This window comes from Phalangium opilio, unplaced genomic scaffold, assembly GCF_054372755.1.
Source record: "Phalangium opilio isolate 3A_F unplaced genomic scaffold, DU_Popi_V2 ptg000011l_1, whole genome shotgun sequence".
Taxonomy (NCBI): domain Eukaryota; kingdom Metazoa; phylum Arthropoda; class Arachnida; order Opiliones; family Phalangiidae; genus Phalangium; species Phalangium opilio.
In genome coordinates, this window is record NW_028324147.1 from 8,762,667 (window position 1) to 8,780,037 (window position 17,371).

General features: G+C 39.4%; 4 protein-coding genes across 9 annotated transcripts; 3 read left to right on the forward strand and 1 right to left on the reverse strand.

The window, feature by feature from the left end:
* Nucleotides 1-393: 393 nt before the first annotated feature.
* Nucleotides 394-2,862, forward strand: LOC149710230 (uncharacterized). 3 transcript variants are annotated; one of them, XM_089860534.1, is made up of 5 exons: nt 396-848; nt 1,363-1,423; nt 1,486-1,575; nt 2,069-2,260; nt 2,328-2,544. In XM_089860534.1, the coding sequence occupies exons 1-5, from the start codon at nt 540-542 to the stop codon at nt 2,399-2,401; spliced, it is 726 nt and encodes a 241-aa protein (XP_089716660.1). In that variant the 5' UTR covers nt 396-539; the 3' UTR covers nt 2,402-2,544. The 3 variants fall into 3 exon arrangements, with proteins under 3 accessions (XP_089716659.1, XP_089716658.1, XP_089716660.1); XM_089860532.1 differs by having other exon boundaries at nt 395-848; nt 2,069-2,862; XM_089860533.1 differs by lacking the exon at nt 1,486-1,575 and having other exon boundaries at nt 394-848; nt 2,069-2,862.
* Nucleotides 2,863-3,822: 960 nt separating this feature from the next.
* LOC149710231 (uncharacterized) lies at nt 3,823-10,129 on the forward strand. Its single transcript, XM_089860535.1, has 3 exons — nt 3,823-3,981; nt 4,177-4,836; nt 5,869-10,129. Exons 2-3 carry the CDS (start codon nt 4,266-4,268, stop codon nt 6,420-6,422), a joined length of 1,125 nt encoding a protein of 374 aa, XP_089716661.1. The 5' UTR covers nt 3,823-3,981; nt 4,177-4,265; the 3' UTR covers nt 6,423-10,129.
* A 2,246-nt stretch (nt 10,130-12,375) lies between these two features.
* hoip (NHP2-like protein 1 hoip) lies at nt 12,376-13,485 on the reverse strand. The gene is made up of 4 exons (XM_089860548.1): nt 13,255-13,485; nt 12,962-13,183; nt 12,736-12,769; nt 12,376-12,668 (listed from the first exon to the last, which is right to left on the reverse strand). Exons 1-4 carry the CDS (start codon nt 13,255-13,257, stop codon nt 12,544-12,546), a joined length of 384 nt encoding a protein of 127 aa, XP_089716674.1. The 5' UTR covers nt 13,258-13,485; the 3' UTR covers nt 12,376-12,543.
* A 925-nt stretch (nt 13,486-14,410) lies between these two features.
* tzn (hydroxyacylglutathione hydrolase tenzing norgay) lies at nt 14,411-17,157 on the forward strand. 4 transcript variants are annotated; one of them, XM_089860539.1, is made up of 8 exons: nt 14,411-14,483; nt 14,572-14,622; nt 14,732-14,960; nt 15,648-15,768; nt 15,824-15,932; nt 16,505-16,608; nt 16,672-16,773; nt 16,842-17,157. In XM_089860539.1, the coding sequence occupies exons 3-8, from the start codon at nt 14,791-14,793 to the stop codon at nt 17,037-17,039; spliced, it is 804 nt and encodes a 267-aa protein (XP_089716665.1). In that variant the 5' UTR covers nt 14,411-14,483; nt 14,572-14,622; nt 14,732-14,790; the 3' UTR covers nt 17,040-17,157. The 4 variants fall into 4 exon arrangements, with proteins under 4 accessions (XP_089716665.1, XP_089716664.1, XP_089716662.1 ...); XM_089860538.1 differs by having other exon boundaries at nt 14,419-14,483; nt 14,572-14,656; XM_089860536.1 differs by having other exon boundaries at nt 14,469-14,622.
* The last annotated feature ends 214 nt before the right edge of the window (nt 17,158-17,371 follow it).

The window sequence follows — 17,371 nt, forward strand, 5'->3', positions numbered from 1 at the left end:
GGTCAGTGGTCATGGACCAGTTTATTTATTCCAGGCCAGAGCCCAGAGGGGTCGCTGGCCCAATGTCCAGTTTAAAAAAATCCTTATATCCCACCCTGGTGCTGAGAGCATACAGCGTCGGCGAGTCACCAGCCTTTGTTCTCCTATAGAATTGCAATTAATAAACTGGTCCCGAGGACCAGTAAACCCCACTTCTTGAGTTAAAAAACTAGTCCAGGCAATTAATAAACTGGTTTTGGACCAGAGGAAGTGTGCTATTTCCCAGACTGTTCCCCTCTACTAAAAAAAGCTAGACCTTATTTGTCCATACACGGCCAACTTAGATCATCTCCTCCGTGCAGGCGACGGAGGAGATGATCTAAGTTGGCCGTGGTCCATAAAAAGGGGTATGAATTTTGACCCTCCCTCCACAGCTAGACCAGACGAGCCAAGCCTATGTAAACAAGAAAGATGGCCGCGAGCTACGGATGTTTGAACCTTTAGTGGATTGAGTCAGTGACGGACTGACGGTTATATCTCACGCTTACTTCAAATACAATATGGAAAATACTCAAAAAGTTAAGCGGGGAAAGAAAAAAAAATGTGTATACGGTTCATGTAGAAGCGATTCACGGTACCCAGCGACTTTTAATAACAATAAGGAAATTTGGTTTATACCTTTTCCTAAACCAATTAGACAAAAGGAGAAATGCCTTTTGTGGATTCAGCGGTGTGGTAGATTGGACAATTTTGATATTAAGAGTATAAGACCCGACTCTTTTGTATGTTCTCTACATTTTCAAGGAGGTAATGGACCAACAAAAGATTTTCCAGATATTCTCGACTGTAGAGAGACTGAAGAGTATAGGGTAAGACATGGGTATAATGCTTAACTGCTGAACTACTTAAATAGAGTGCTGTCAGTTGTGACGTCAGATCCAAGGTTAAACGTCACGAGTCTGCCTTTAGCAATGGGCGGCCATGACAGTTACCGTTTTTTCTTTATGGGAAAACAGCGTGGGTGACGTCACACCGGCGCTTTTGACAGCACTCTATAGAGCTATCTCAGAACCCTTATTGTGACGTCACCCATGCTATTTTCCCAGAACCAAAGCGGTACCAAACATGGCCGCCCACTGCCAAAGCTAAGCCTATGACGTTTTACCTAGGCACTGACGTCACAGCTGAGATAGCTCTATAGAGTACTGTCAGAAGCGCCGGTGTGACATCACCCATGCTCTTTTCCCATAAAGAAAAAACGGTAACTGTCATGGCCGCCCATTGCTAAAGGCAAACTCGCGACGTTTAACCTTGGATCTGACGTCACAACTGACAGCACTCTATTGAGGAGACCCTTTTTTCACTGGTATATTTATTAATTAGATATGGAAAGAGCATTATGCAAAGTATGATAAACTCTGTATGCCTGTTACATCAGAAAATGGTAACTATCTTACTAAAAATGGTTAATGAATCCTTATTTAAAGTTACATTTTGATATTAAAGCTGATGAGGTAACAGCAAATGAGACAGAATCTGTAGCGATCGAGCCTACAGTAGTTCATGATTTTATTGAAGATGAGAAGATAGTTTCGGGTGAGGAGAAACCTAATTTAATCCACCTTATTCCTTTTCGCCGGAAGTTAGGCTTAGCTAGGGATTCATGGGGGTGAGTAAGGAGTAACGGGAAGAAATTTGTCTGTCGTCTGCTACATAAGCGCGAGAAAATGAACATTTCAAATTGTTTAGGTCCAGCTAATTTGGCAACTTAAATTGCCAAAATAAAAATAAAAATCGGCACCGCGCACAGGCCTTGATTAACGTAGGCAACGGTTCGCCCATTGAGTTGGTCGCGGTTTCACGCTTGGGGGCGCTTTTAGTACCATAAAATAAACAAAGATCATCCCTGTCGACTGCTTAAATATTTGGGCCAAGGCCGCGGATTGTAAGGATAGTTAGGATACGTTTTTATCACTCTTATTGAATTATTTTAATTGAAATAATTTAACATCTAATTCCATTTCAAGAATCATGGTGTTTTGCGTGGTTATTTTAATTGAAATAATTTAACATCTAATTTTATTTTAAGGAATCATGGTTTTTTGCGTGGTTCCGAACTGTTCACAATACAGTGTTAACAAGAAAGGAAAAGGAGTGAATAATGACTCAAATCCGGAAATGAAACGCGATAGTGTAGGATTCTTTTGTATACCAAAGAATGATGTGTTAAAGAAGAAATGGATAGATGCAATATTTTCTGGGAAAGCAGAAAGCCAAGAATGTAATAAAATATTTGAAAATAGAGGCGCGCGGGTCTGCTCTAACCACTTCGTTCCTTCGGATTATAGTATTTCTTGCTCAGACAGACGACGTCTTCTCCCCCATGCTATACCTCGCGTTAATAATGCTCTCCCTACCTTGAAAAAAAGATTTAAATTGAATCATGACTCAAGTACACCAAACAGTTCTACTAATAATATGATGTTTCCAACTGACAATGTATTAATCAGGAAAAAACTATTTGAACCATTAAAAAAAGATTTAGAAACTGAAATAAGCTTCGGAGGTCAGCCAGAAGAATCTAGTCTTTTTATTAAAGATACACCATTGACTGTATTTTCGACATCTAAAGACATGGCATCGCAAGTGCTAATTTCTCGAAAGGAATGTTCAACGCAAACATTAACGCTTACTGAAAATTCCGGTACACAAATGACAGTCGCGTCAAAAGACGCATCAACTCAGGTCTCTCCAATTATTCGAAGAAGAAAAAATCACGCCAAAGAACTAAGAGATCAAATGTATCAAATGTATCTAGAAAGGTTTTGAAGGTGTAAATAAAATACTCTTCTGGGATAATAAAACTATGATTTTGCAAATTCAAGAAGCTTGGTTTTATTAAAAATCTCATTTATTTAATTTTGTTGTAATCCATACAATCTAACCAAAAGATTCAACAAAACGTGAATAGCCCCAAGAACATTTACGTTAAGGATGAAACTTTTCTCTATAATAGAATATTTGTGATTGACCCCTAAAACATCAACGATAATTTATGGAAGATCCCTGTCCCAACGGTATTAAAAGCGCCATCTTGTACACGGTGAAAATATTTTCTCTATGAAACTGGATATTTCCCCACATAAAAATTGACGCGCACTGGCCTAGATAGATTTCGGAGGCTCCGTTTTAATTATCCACTTCTATAGTTTAGCAGACCAGTCCTGGCCTAATCAGCGTGGGAAATAAGGCGGTGGCACAGGACAAATGACCAGTTTAAATATTGCCTGGACCAGTTTATAAATTAAATCGGAGGGGGTCAGTGGTCCACTGGACCACTAAGAAACTTCAAGGGTAACCAGAGTCCAGACATTATCTCAAATATTTTATTTAACCACTTCTAAAGTTTAGCAGACGACGCGCCCTGGTCAATGGTCATGGACCAGTTTATTTATTCCAGGCCAGGGGGGTTGCTGGCCTAATGTCCAGTTTAAAAAAAAATTTTATTTCCCACCCTGGGCCTAATGTCCATTTTGAGAAATTCCTTATTTCTCACCCTGCGAAAGGGCATTTATAATATGAGAGCAAAGAAAATATACGCTCCAGGAATGGAAGCTATGTCTGGGGGTTGGGTTGACCAAGGAACTTCCGGTCTATGCTATTTCAATGTAGCCGGAAATACCTCGGTCAACCGAGCCTGCCTTTGGAGCGTACTAGGAGGGGCCAGACAAAAATTTACACTAGAGGAAGCTACACTTTCCATTCCTGGGGCGTGTATGTCTTCTTTGATGAGAGCTACTTCAATTTACTTGCGTCGTTGAGCGCGTAATCGAGTGGGCTATGCCTGGTTGCAGACGGCGCACGCGGAGAAGCCAAAGCTATAGGCTGAAAAGGTCGTCAACATGGATTGGTCACCTTTTGATATGAAAATTAATTAATCGGGAAGATAATATGCTAATTGAAATATCCAAAATAATTAACCAACTGTTATTGTTTTAAATGGTAATCTTTTTGGCCTTAATTTGTTGCATAAACGTGTCAATTACTCTTATCATAGATGAAGTTGACCAAGGCTTACTGTAGAATTCATGCTTATACAAAAAAATGTTCAGAAATTGAGAATAAAAGTTAACTAAGCCTATATTATATGTCAAATATGACAACTATTATCAATATCTACGTTGTAATTTCTTTCAGAAAACGCAACCACAGTTTTCAAGCCATAAAAACTCGCCTTAAAGTGCCTCTAGTCTAATTAAAGAATAATTTAAGCGCTTAACAAGAAAATGCCTCATCACCATTGTTGCATATTAGGGTGCCGTAGTGATAGTCGATACAGTAAACGAGAGGAGAGTCCTTTCGCATCAAAGTCAGAATCATTGAAATTCTTTTGCGTCCCTAGTCTGACCTCTAAACGCGCATTGCACGACCAATGGCTCAAAATGATTGGTCGCCCTGAACTTGTTGTCTCTAGAAACACTCGAGTCTGTTCTCTTCATTTTATGGATGGGAGACCTTCTAAAGAAAACCCTCTTCCTACTCTGTCGCTACAAAACGTCAACTTACCAAACCGACGTCGAGTTAGAAGCGCCAAAACGCCTATTCAATCTCGGGAAAAAATAGGCGATACTAATGGCTGTGAAAGATTACTTGGTTGCCTTAAAAATGGAACCGAAAATGGTGCCTTAAACTCCAAAGTCACGGCTCGCTCGTCGTCTAATCTCTTGGATAAAAAGAAAAACTCTTTCAATTTGTCAAAATTTGATGAGAAAGACAAGAGCGTGATTCGTGCTTCTACATATGGATACCCTCAACCTATGGAATACCAAGATTTGGATGGCCAAGCTACTAGATACGGTAGATATCAACTCTTTAAAGCTAGTTCATATTTGTCATGGGGGGATGAGACGTTATGACTCATTACTAGAGGTATGCGAGTCCTAATTTCAGTACTCGCTAGCAAGTTCACAAAAAGTTATAAATTGTGAACAGACTCAGCAGAGTGCTATGCGAGTCCCAAATTTTTTACTGAGTCTAAAGTGAAAACAGAGAGAATTTAGAAGGGGAGTGGAAGGCCCCCCCCCTTTGACTCTATTAAACGTGACGACGCCCAAACAAGATGTCGCGTTGAGCTTTTTGGGGTAGGCGAGTTTCCGGTTACATGTTCTAAAATCTCTCTGTTACAAACGCATCATACCGGAAATCGACCTGCCTAGATAACGTTTAGCAGACGACGTTGCGCTACATTCCAAACCACCTCTTCTACTCTCCTTCTAAATTCTCTCTGGTGAAAATAGTCCCTTAAAGGGACTGCAAAGAAGGCATCGGCGGGTGGGTAAAAATTATTTGAAATACGTCACAGACATCACGTGATACCAAGATACAAAGGCTCCTCATAGAGTGGAATTGGACATCTAGTCCTAGTTTTTCGCCAGATTGCAGCGCCAATTCCATAAAGTGGTAGTTTTCGAAATAAAACGAACTAATTGCTTCTTTGAACCACGCCTCTCCTCGGTCACGTGCCTCTGACGTATTTCAAATAATTTTTACCCACCCGCCTATGCCTTCTTTACAGACTTTAATTACAGACTTTGTGTAGTGACATAGCCTACTCGATCGTACGCTGCTAAATGCATAATCGAATGACCTTTGGTACTAAAAGACATCGTGTAACCTGCTTTAGTTGACCCTGTGCGAAGAAGTTAAAAAAAAAAATTACCCGCGTAGGAAAAAAGTGACTCGCTCAGACTCAGTTGCGTTACTAGCCTCGCGAGGGACGCTGAGTACACGGAAATTTCAAGGAAAACCAGTTGAGAGTACTCGGACTGGTACTCGCACAGGCCTACTCATTACCCCAGAAGTTATGGAATTTTTTTTTCCACTTTTTAGAATCAAAAAGTTCACCGTACGCCTACATATCTGACGAAGAAGATGGTTGCTCCTTAATGGTGGCTCCCGAAACTATCATCCACGAATACAAGCAAACGCAAACTGACTTTGAAAACCAAATATCTCGCGAAACTCAAACTGATCAGTCCCCTCCCCCCCTTCTTCCGTCTGCGTCCAATTCTCGAGTGCCTTTGATAGTCAGAGAGGGCTTCAACGGCCATTTATCACCAGCCCAAGTTTTTGTCAATTTTGGAATTGATTTTGTCAAGAGGGATTCGCGGATGATGCGATATTACACCGGATTCAGTCGCTACACGGAGTTTTGCAACTTCTTGGAGCGATTGAAACCTAAGCTCTTGTCGGAGAATGTTTCCCTCGATTGTTTTCATATGCTAGAAAATGAATTATTAGTGGCTTTAGCCCATGCTAGGTTAGGTCTCGATTGCCAGGACTTGGCTTTTCGCAGTGGAATGACCCTTAATCTAATTGAAAGCATCGTTACTGATTGGGCACCAGTTTTGGAGCAAGAAACTTTCAAACCATGGATTAGTTAGATTAAAATTAATTTAAATTCGTAATAGGTGTGATCGCAGCGCCACCTAGATTTCGCAAGAGGTTGCTTGCCCCTACGATCATATATAAAACAAAAAATTAGTACTCTAAAAGTTAAGAAAAATTATCTAGTCCCTTTTGTTCGTAATAGGGGTGTGCGGGTAGTGATTTTTCAATTTCGAATCGGGTTCGGGTAATCAAAAATATTGTTTTCGGGTATCGGGGCGGGTACCCGAATTTTTGTCAAGTATTCGGGTAATTAGGCTTAGCCGAAAAATGGTTGTCGGGTAACAGTCGGGTATTAAAAGTTAAGACAAATAGTTATCGGGGTGGGTACCCAAATATTTTTCGGATAATTAGGGTTAAATAAATAGATACTTCCTTCAAAAATTCCCTTCAGTACAATATTTTTACAGTTATATCTGAATTGAAGTCAATTCTAGGTTCTTCAATGTATTATATCTTTTAATTTATTTCTTTGCGATGCTTTCTCTAACTTTTGGTACCGCTTTCTCCTTAACTCTTAGTCTTATTTCAACACAGAATACTGGCAATGGGATGATATAGGTGTGTCGCGCTGCGTGCGGTGATTCTAGTCTTTCTCAGAAAGAAACTATCACCTTATGTGAACCATATTTCACCTTGAAACAGTGTTTCCAGGCATTTCTTCATTCTTAAAAATTCCGATTCCTTTTAAACTGGACAGTGGGTGGTCCCCTTTCACCTCTGATTCCCATTTTCGTACCCGCGAATAACCCGACAACCGTTTCGGCTTGACACGGGTAATGGGGGGGGGGGGAGTATTTTTTACTACCCGAGTAGTTTCGAATAGTTGGAAAAGTCATTGTCGGGTAATCTTCGGGTATCGGGTACCCGCACACCCCTAGTTCGTAATTATCATCAGTTTTGTAACTGAATAGAGTGCTGTCAGAAGCGCCGGTGTGACGTCACCCATGCTGTTTTCCCATAAAGAAAAAACGGTAACTGTTATGGCCGCCCATTGCTAAAGGCAGACTCGTGACGTTTAACCTTGGATCTGACGTCACAACTGACAGCACTCTATAATGATAAACTTAACGTGCTTAGGACAAGGTCTCAGTTTTAAGTAATTAGTACTTAATTTGTCACTCATCAGAAACTTAATTTAATTTTAATTTTAATTTATTTAAACGTGTTTTTATTAAATATATTTGTGGAGTTTATTTACATTTTAGATCGGAGTTGTGTTAACGTTAATTTTTTTTTTTTCAAATCCCCAGTCAATGAACAACTTAAAAAAATACTCAAATTAATTTTGCTTTAATTTAATTTAATTTAATCTAATTATTCTAGTCTTATATAATTATTTACGTGATGAAATCTTAATTAAGTATTTATGTTGCAATGGTGCCAATTAACGCCTGATTTAAATCAATATTGTTTTAAAATATTAATACATAGATAGATTTTAGTACTTAGAATCCTGTTGCAAATTTTATAGTTTTTATAACGCTTGTTGAAAAATTAAATAGTTTAGGAAGTATTTGAGCTTAAATAATAAGGTTGTTCCCATTTTAAAGGGACTGCAAAGAAGGCATCGGTGGGTGGGTAAAAATTATTTGAAATACGTCACAGACATCACGTGATGCCAAGATACAAAGACTCCTCATGGAGTGGAACAGGACATCTAGTCCTTGTTTATCACCAGATTGCAGCACCAATTCCATGAAGTGGTAGTTTTCGAAAAAAAAAAAAAACTAAGCTTCTTTGAACCACGCCTCTCCTTGGTCACGTGCTTCTGACGTATTTCAAATGATTTTTACCCACCCGCCGATGCCTCTTTACAGTCCCTTTAAAGGGTTCCAATTGCGAGTTGTGGGTTTGTAAAACAATTTGACCACCTTGACCCACCCTTAGAACCCTTAAATATTTGGTCAATATGCAATTTAACCTATTTATATCGGAGAAAATTGTCTGTGTTATGAGTGTAGTTTTTATTAAGTCTTAATATTGGTAGAGATATTAATTATTAGTATTATAAAACTGTTGGGTATATATTATTTTGGAAGGTTTAAATTAGCGGGAATAGATTGAAAAACGCTGGAAGTCTCTCAAAAGTTAGTTTGGTAAGATATGTTCCGTAAGTTTGTCACTGGTTACAAACTGGAGCTTGTCATGAAGTGATTGAAGTAGGTGAAACGTCATAGATTCACCTTTGTAAAGCAACGCCTGGTGAGGAGCTGTCAAAGGCTAGTAGTAGATGGGGTGGCGTAGCGGGTAGCGCTTTCGTCTCGCAGCAAGAGGATCCCGGGTTCGATCCCGGACTGTGGCACCGGGTGAAAATCTGGGAAGAGTTTGCAAGTTCTCTCCCCGCTTGTTAAAGGAGTTTTCCTCCGCGGTCTAACCCGGTTTCTCCTTTCCATCAAAACTTGCAGAGGTTAACGCTAATAGTTAGTATAGGGCGCTGTAGGTTAGCTGTGGCATAGGGGCTAGCCCCCTGCACCCCTCTATGCCTGTAAACAAGCCACAGGCTTAGTGTGGAAAATCCCTTCATAGACAAAGCTCAGATTATTATTATTATACAGACTAAATTCTATGAGAGCGGTAGCTCTCTTAGATAAGACTTCATACTGCTCTTAATGTATAAGGAGGGTTTTTTGTTTGGATGTAGTTTTTTTTGTATTGTACTAATAGGAAGATGGAAGTCCTGCAAAATTAACGGAGTGTAGGACTTCAATTCACGCTTGTTGTTCTCGAACTATCTAGCAGTAAGTCTCTAGCATTACGAAGTATAGACAGTGTCATACTTATGGAACATATCTTATAAACTTATGGTTCCAACTATATTTTAGACTTTGCCAGCGTTGCATAGAGAGCTTTCAGATGGGATAGTAGTACGTACGTCACACCCTCCCAAGTCTTACCGCTGTTCTGGTAGCCATATTGGTTGGGTGGTCTCAGCTTCATTCCTGCTTTAATTAAACCCACCAATATGGCAGCGTAAATTATGTCACGAGACTAAGCTCCTCGTCCAACTGAAAGCTCTCTATAGGACAGCCTGTACTGACAAGTGACAATGCGGCCAGGGATCATGGAATGTAAAAAGTATCATCGCGCATGACAACTAAAGATATATCTTAGCTTTAGCTAGCGTTCTTTACTAAAAGCTTGTTTTAAGTTGACCCCTCGCGAAGAAGAAATGGACTGGCAGAGTACCGTTATTAGCCTTGGCTGAACACCCAGGAGTCCCAGGCTCCAGCCAAGTCAAGTAATCGCTAATAGAACTATGTCAGAAGCCTTAGAGTGACGTCACCCATACTATTTGCGCATAGAACCGAAGTGGTACCAAACATGGCCGCCCACTCCTAAAGCTAAGCCCGTGACGTTTTACCTAGGCACTGACGGCACAACTGAGATAGCTCTGGTTGCCAGTCTGAGACTGAGTCCCAGTACTAGGACAGGTCTAATATAAACCATCCAAATTTATATATTCCTTTCATGTTATAAGTAATTTATCGAGTTTTAATTGAAGTGTAATTTTGGTTTTAATTTTCAGATTGCTAGTCATTTTGTTTTACTGTTTGTTAGTATTAATTATTTTTTAAATAAATAATTATACGTGGATTTATACTACAGTGCTGTTTAAATTTTCTGTTTTGTGCTACATGTAACAACAGTTATAAATGTAGGAAGAATCCATTTATATCTGAGAACTTTTTATAAATGCGAATTTTTGTTTCCTTTTATTTTTTTCTCATAATTTAAATTTGTTTCTTCACTTCGTCAGACTCAGAGATGGCTACTAGTTTCGAGTACAGAGCGAGTGGCTAATAGGGAGCTAACAGTTACAATTCTGACCCTATAACGTAACACCCTTCTATCTCTTACTGGAGTTTCATCCCCCCCTAACGGTTGGAAGCAGTATTCTACGCGCAAAATTGCCAACCAAGGGGGGGGGCTGCGTGATGTCAGACTATCTCTTCCCCGTAGAAAGTTGTTAGCTCCCTATATGGAAATACTAGGGATGTCAAAAACAGACCGGCTTTACTGAAAACCAGTTTCTTTATACTTCGGTAATTACATACAGAGAAACCAACACACAGGGGCGAGGCCGCCATTTATGTATTCTCCCTCTGGCCGAGAGGCAACGCCAGCCCATAGAGACTATAAACCCCAAGGAGTGGAAGGAATGCCTCAACTTGTTGCCCCTTTTTCTGGTACAGGGCGACTTCCACTAAGCAAAATTAAACGGGCCGGAAGCTCTCATGTACCAATTTAGGAGCAACATCATTATTTGGGCTTGTAGAGCGGGGGACCTGCCACTCCTTGGGGTTTATAGTCTCTATGGCCAGACGGAGTTCGTTACACGCCGGAGGCTAGCCAACGCGCACTGCGTTTAGCGGTGCTTCTTGGTGAGAGCGAGGATACCCCAGTGGCGGCATCCACACTCTGTGTTTTGGTTTCTCTGTATGTAAAATCCGAAATGGTCTATTCTTCAATTAAAACCTTTTTTTTTATTGAAAACCGAAACGTTTTTCTTTTAAGTTCACAAAATTGAAAAATCGGAAGTTTTCTGCTATGCTTTAGCGTCACGTGACTACGCACTCGCTCGAATAATATGCAATGAGTCAGTAAAAATTTTTTTCCCTGTTTCGTCACTCGTCAGCTTTCTTGGTGCGTCGGTTCTGACTAAATTCGGTTTTTTGTCCAGTTTTTTAGATCTCTTAAACCGGCCATGTAAAAAAATGGTTTTTTTTAGGCAAGTTGACATCCCTTCAATGTAATGTAAATTTGTTCATAGTAATAGCAAAGAGGCGAGAAAGAGGGAGAGAGAATCAGTATAGGCAGCCGTGATCCATGAACGGGGGTAAATCTACGGTACACCGCGGCGCCTGAGCGCAGCTTTCTCGCGCACAGTTGACGTAGGGGATGACAAAGTTAAGGCGAGGAGGTCAATCCCCCCCCCATGCGCAAAGGATGTGCGAAACTAAACGTACCGAAAATTATTTTTACTACCCCCCTATTTTCCCATTTTTCGGGGGATTTTATAAAGCGAATTTCTATCTCCCTCTCTCTCTCCTCTTTGGTAATAGCAGTGCAATGTCATGCTAAATTGAATAAAAGAGACACCATTGTTCTAATTTGCATAAATGTACTTAAGGATAGGCATATGCCATAAAGCGTAAAATCAAGAATAATTAAGCTACCAGTACAGAGTGGAAATAGGGCAAAATAATTTTGCAAATGGTATTGCTCTTGGCTACTATAGACAGTTTTCACTGAAGGAGCTACAGATATTTCCTTACCCATCTCTCAGTTTAAAGGAAAAGTTCAGATAACATAACATTATACCTTAAAGCAAAGCGCGGGTCCAGCGGATCCCCTACAAGGGGACTTTAATCCCTCCTGTACTCCAGTTTTAGCTTGGCAAAGGCTAGTGGGCGGAATTTTTAAGTGCACTTATAAATCCCGCCCACAAATGCCTCCTGCCTTTGCCAAACCAAAACTGGAGTTCGTAAAGAAAGTCAACTTGTAGGGGATCCACTGGACCCGCGCTTTCTCTCAGCCTCAGCCTGTGAGAATTCAACCAATCCCGTAGGGTTAAGAGGTTCGATTTAGCAGACGACACTAAACCAATGGCGGCGCAGTAGTACTGTTTTTAAGGCTAATTATTTTGTAATAAGAGATATTTTATTTTTGGTATTTTTCCTTTGATATTAGAAAAAGCCTGGTTTCTTTTTTTTTTAAAGTATAATGTAACTATATGTAAACTGAAATTTTCCTTTAAACTTAGTGCAGTGTTGTCAGGCTCATTGCGAGTCAAGTATTGGGTGAAACTGAACTGCTAGCCTTTCCCTCTGGAATCTTTTGACTCACCAACAGCCTGGCAACACTGGGGAACGGGAAAAACCCCCTTTAGTGGAAAATATGCATATAATGAAGAACTTATTAAACCATGAAGAAATATTAAAACAATTTATCTAAAAAAATTCATTTAATGTTTACATAAACTTATTTCATTAAATACATCTTTTCACGATTATTAATGATTTAATTCGAATGAGTTATTTCCTAAGCATTGTCAAAACTTTTCAATTAAGGAAATGTATGACATAAAATGATTTAGACAAGAATGAATTATGATTAGACGAGAAGTTTCTCAATTTCTTGTTGCAGTCCTTGAATTTGAGGTCTCAACTGAGAGCCTTCATTGATTGTAATTGAACAAGCAATCACCGGTCGAGAAACACCGCATGCTCTTCCCAAAGCTGTTGTAATGAAGGATAAAATTTAATTAAATTAACGATCTTCACTAAATTTTTTTAAAATGCTCACCGTGTTTAGATTTGACAAAAACGTAAGGAACATTCTAAGGCAAAGAAGTTTCAGTTTAAAACTTTGTGTTAAAATACTATCATTAATTGGTGGAATTCATAAACGTCGGACGCAACGCAATTTAGTACAGGCGAAGGCAGGGCATCGTGCGCAAAGTCCTGCCTTTGCCTGTACTAATTTGCGTTGCGTCCGACGTTTATGAATTCCACCATCTATTTTACGGCACCTTATCTTCGCACAAAAGAGGAAGATGTAACAATATTTCCAGGGGTTCCGCGTCAGCCGCCATAATGATGATTTCGGCCAGACCTCGATTTAGTGTTTTGGTTGCTTCGTTAGCACCCTTTTTCATTTGCTTATAATGCGTAGCTTGTTGCACCATATTCAGGATTTTGGCCGTCAACGCAGGATCGGCTAATGGATACGCCTTAGGATTAACTTCTTCAGTCTAAAAGAAATCAAATTTTAATTAATTACATCGGTTTTGAATTCTACTTAACCTAAGCCTTGGTCCATTACCATGTTGATTCTTTCTTCGGTTGGGTTCAACGGTAATTTACTTGGCCCTCTCTGCGTAGATCGCTTCACCGAGGTTAATTGGAAGATTAATTGATTAAAACTTACAATTTAAACCGTAAATTTTTTTAATTAAACTAAGAACGTCTTTGAATAATGAGATCCAATCACCAAAGCACAGAGAGCAGCAGAGACAGACACCACGTGCGTGTAGGCCAGGCAAGGAGTCAGTCGTAATGTGTGCAATCGGAGCCTCCGAAATGAACTAGGCCCATGCGTGTCGCCAAAGCCCACTCGATCACGCGCGTCGTTACACGCGTGATCGAATGGGCTATGGTGTCGCGAAACGAGAATATTTTTTTAACCAATTTAGTTCGCCATGGTTTTACGCTTGGGGCGCTTATATTACCGTAAAATAAACAAAGTTCAACCCCGTGACCCTGTCGACTGCTTAAATATTTGGGCAAAGGTCGATTGTTTTAATCTATTTTACAACTCATTTTGTATCCGATGTTCGTACACAAGCCACTCTGCTGGCTTCACGAACAGTGTTCAATAATAATAATAATAAATAAATAAATTAATAAATAAATAAATACGTTTATATTACTCTTACTGAATTATTTTAATTGAAATAATTTATTTTGTTGTCATCAATACAATCTAACCGAAAGATTCAATAAAAAGTGAATAGCCCCAAAAACATTTACCGTATGAATGGATGAAACTTTTCTCTATCATAAAAATTTTATGACTGACCCCTAAAATATCAACGATAATTTAAGGAAGACCCCTGTCACAACGGTAATATAAGCGCCATCTCGTACACATATATGGTGAAAATATTTTTCTTAACAAACTGGATATTTCCCCACATAAAATTTGACATGCATGGGCCTAGTTCATTTCGGAGGCTCCGGTGCAATTCTCGCTAGGGTTACTCAGCAGGCTGAGAAATAAGGATTTGTTTTAAACTGGACATATGGGCAGTAGATCCAAACAACCAACACTTAAATTTGGTAAGCTTGGAAGGTTTTTAATTAATTAAGTGGTCACAAGGTCAGTAGATCACCAAGTATTTAATTTTTAAACTGCCCCAACAAATATTTAAAGTGGACATTTGTCCTCATCCACCACCTTATTTCCCAGCCTGTCAGTAGAATGCGTGATCGAGTGGGCAAGGACTCCTTCTTGCGGTGTGGACCAATTAGGTTAAGACTTAAGAGACTCAGGTGACTTCTTGTGGTGTAGATTGTGGACCACTTAGGCGGTTGTCGATGTCTTACATTTTTATTATTTAATTTTAAATGTCATTCTTAGCACGTTACAAAATTTGCAATAAACTTCTCTACAGTTTTCGTGGGGCTACTGGTAAACTGAAACCTAACTTTAAATTCTTAGAAAGGTTCATGAAATAAGATGTTGAATGACCCTTTCTAAAGGGCAGCTGGCAATAAAAAAAAATCCCTTTATTTTTTAGGCGGGTTAAACTTAAATAATTGTCACAGTTCACTACAATCAATCACACATTCAGATAAAATGCAAGTCCATCTCCTTCCCGCGTTAGATGACAATTATATGTACTTGTTGGTAGATGAAAGCTCCAAGGAAGCTGCAATTGTGGATCCTGTTGAACCAGAAAAGGTGTTAGAAGCTGTCAAAAAACATGGTGTTAATTTGACCACCGTTTTGACCACTCATCATCACTGGTAAATTTGACAGTTGGGAGTTTCAAGCTAATAATGATTAAGCGTTTTATCAGAAGGGGATAATAGAGGAAGGATGACACTCTGTATCCTCTTAATACTTTAGTTATGTAACGTCATTCTTCCCAGGCTCACCCTTTTTGTTTGCTTTGCTGCTCATCAAACTATAGAGTGCTGTCAGTTGTGACGTCAGATCCAAGGTTAAACGTCACGAATCTGCCTTTAGCAATGGGCGGCCATGACGGTTACCGTTTTTTCTTTATGGGAAAACAGCATGGGTGACGTCACACCGGCGCTTCTGACAGCACTCTATAGATGGGCATTGCACCGTGGGGTTAATTCTATAACTGTTTGGTACTAAATCCTCGGCAATCAACCCACAAACCTCATCTTGACATGGGACAAAAATTTACAAGCGTGCCTTGGCAAATAATTAAGCGTAATAGAGTAATAGGGAACTATTTATCGCGTACGTGATTCGGTTTAGTAACCTTGCTATAATAAATGTAAAATAATGTTGGGAAGAATCATTTTTACGATTACCCAGCTTTGTGGTACACTTCTCTCGAAGGAAAGTATTATATACTTCTGCTATGACTAAATTCACTCGAATGACGTTACACTTACCCCGCTTTGTGGTACACTTCTCTCGAAGAGAAGTATTATATACTTCTGGTTTTATATATATAGGGATCATGCTGGTGGTAATGAGAACTTGGTGGCTAAAGTTGAGAAAAATTTGCTTGTTTATGGAGGTGACGATCGAATTGGGGCTCTGAATAACAAGGTCAAACATGGAGATACTCTAAAGGTCAGTTACCATTATTAATGAATTTATTTATTTAAATTAATATATCAGATATTAGGTGGGTAATTTGGGTATCAAGTGCTTGGCCACACCATGTCACACAACTGGACATATTTGTTATTATGTCACTTCGCAAGATGATCCCAACACTTGCGCTGTTTTTACAGGTTAAACGTTATTTTCAATAAGATATTGGGGGCAATTCTCTCACTTTTTAAGCGAGTTATCGCAAATGGTAACTATCATCTAAAGGGTTGATGCCAACCTCGTGTGTTTTTTGAGAGAGCGAGATCTAAATAGGCTATTATTTAGATGTGTCATCAAACCTTGAACGAAAATCGGTGGATGTCTCGTGAATTCCGCACGTGCTAATAAAAAAACACGGTGGGCAAGTTTATTTTTACCGTTTTTAATATTCGAAAGGGTTTTTTATCGAAAGGGTTAAACTGGACGATAAGTTATCGCTTGCTTTATAACCAAAGACGGTAAAAAATAAACTTGCCCCCTTGTTTTTTATTACCACGTGCGGAATTCACGAGACATCCACTGATTTTCGTTCAAGGTTTGATGACACATCTAAATAAAAGCCTATTTAGATCTCGCGCTCTCATAGAACACACGAGGTTGGCATCAACCCTTTAGACGATAGTTATCACTTGCGATAACTCGCTTGCCCCCATTGTATGTCGAGCTTTCCAGTTTTGATGCCTTTGTGACAATTGTACGGTATATTTCTTAGGGGACACCTTATTTGTTGGAGGTTGCGGTAAATTCTTTGAAGGAACTCCTGTGCAGATGTACAATGCCTTGGTTAAAGTCTTGGGGGAACTTCCCCCCAAATGTGTAAGATAATTGTCACGTAATTCCATTATAACCATTACTTTCTTCTAACTTTTCTGAATTTAGGCAGTGTATTGTGGTCACGAATATACAGTTGGTAATTTAAAATACGCCAAACACGTCGAGCCCCAAAATGAGGCTTTAGACCAGAAGTTATCTTGGGCCAAGGTAACCTTAAAGGAATTTTCCAAGTTCCAAGTCGAGTCATGTGATCAAACGTGTATCATAATTTATAGAATATGAGAGCTAAAGGGGAAAGTACTATTCCTTCCACTATCGAGGAGGAGAAGGCCTACAATCCCTTCATGAGAGTTTTGATTCCGTCAGTGCAAGAACATTGCAATGTTAGTCTGTCAGATGGAGAAGAGGCTGGCATAGCTGCCATGCAATTTTTGAGAAACGAAAAAAATAATTTCAAAGCTCCCAGAGATTGAAATGAAGAAAGAAAAACTTAATCTAATTTCACAAGAAATTATAATAATAGTCTTTATAATTATTAATTGCTGTTTATTAATGTAATTATACGTTCAATAAATTTCTTACGTTGTTTAATCCATGACGCTTACTTTCTAAGTGGTTTCATAAGGACATCATATCTCTAAGGGCCCAAGCGCATCTATTAACAAAAACATCTAGTTCTGCTAGATGTGACGTAGATTTTGTATAGGGGCTCCTTCCGAATTTTTCCTGAAATTCGCGGGAGAGAAAAATAATTTTCAAAATCAGCCACGACCGATATCCTAAGCTGGTCGTGGTCTAGACGAGA

What these genes read in the sequence shown, in the direction of transcription:
- tzn (XM_089860536.1), top strand. Translation starts at nt 14,559, where the DNA reads ATGTCATTCTTAGCACGTTACAAAATTTGCAATAAACTTCTCTACAGT. An exon ending in CAGTTTTCGTGGGGCTACTG is followed by an intron (nt 14,623 to 14,731) that starts GTAAACTGAAAC and finishes TTTATTTTTTAG; the next exon opens with GCGGGTTAAACTTAAATAAT. An exon ending in AGAAGTTATCTTGGGCCAAG is followed by an intron (nt 16,774 to 16,841) that starts GTAACCTTAAAG and finishes CATAATTTATAG; the next exon opens with AATATGAGAGCTAAAGGGGA.
- hoip (XM_089860548.1), bottom strand. An exon ending in CTCTTTTGTGCGAAGATAAG is followed by an intron (nt 12,770 to 12,961) that starts GTGCCGTAAAAT and finishes TCTTTGCCTTAG; the next exon opens with AATGTTCCTTACGTTTTTGT. An exon ending in TTTTGTCAAATCTAAACACG is followed by an intron (nt 12,669 to 12,735) that starts GTGAGCATTTTA and finishes TCATTACAACAG; the next exon opens with CTTTGGGAAGAGCATGCGGT.
- LOC149710231 (XM_089860535.1), top strand. Translation starts at nt 4,266, where the DNA reads ATGCCTCATCACCATTGTTGCATATTAGGGTGCCGTAGTGATAGTCGA. An exon ending in TGGCCAAGCTACTAGATACG is followed by an intron (nt 4,837 to 5,868) that starts GTAGATATCAAC and finishes TCCACTTTTTAG; the next exon opens with AATCAAAAAGTTCACCGTAC.
- LOC149710230 (XM_089860532.1), top strand. Translation starts at nt 540, where the DNA reads ATGGAAAATACTCAAAAAGTTAAGCGGGGAAAGAAAAAAAAATGTGTA. An exon ending in GAGAGACTGAAGAGTATAGG is followed by an intron (nt 849 to 1,362) that starts GTAAGACATGGG and finishes TTTATTAATTAG; the next exon opens with ATATGGAAAGAGCATTATGC. An exon ending in AGATGAGAAGATAGTTTCGG is followed by an intron (nt 1,576 to 2,068) that starts GTGAGGAGAAAC and finishes TTTTATTTTAAG; the next exon opens with GAATCATGGTTTTTTGCGTG.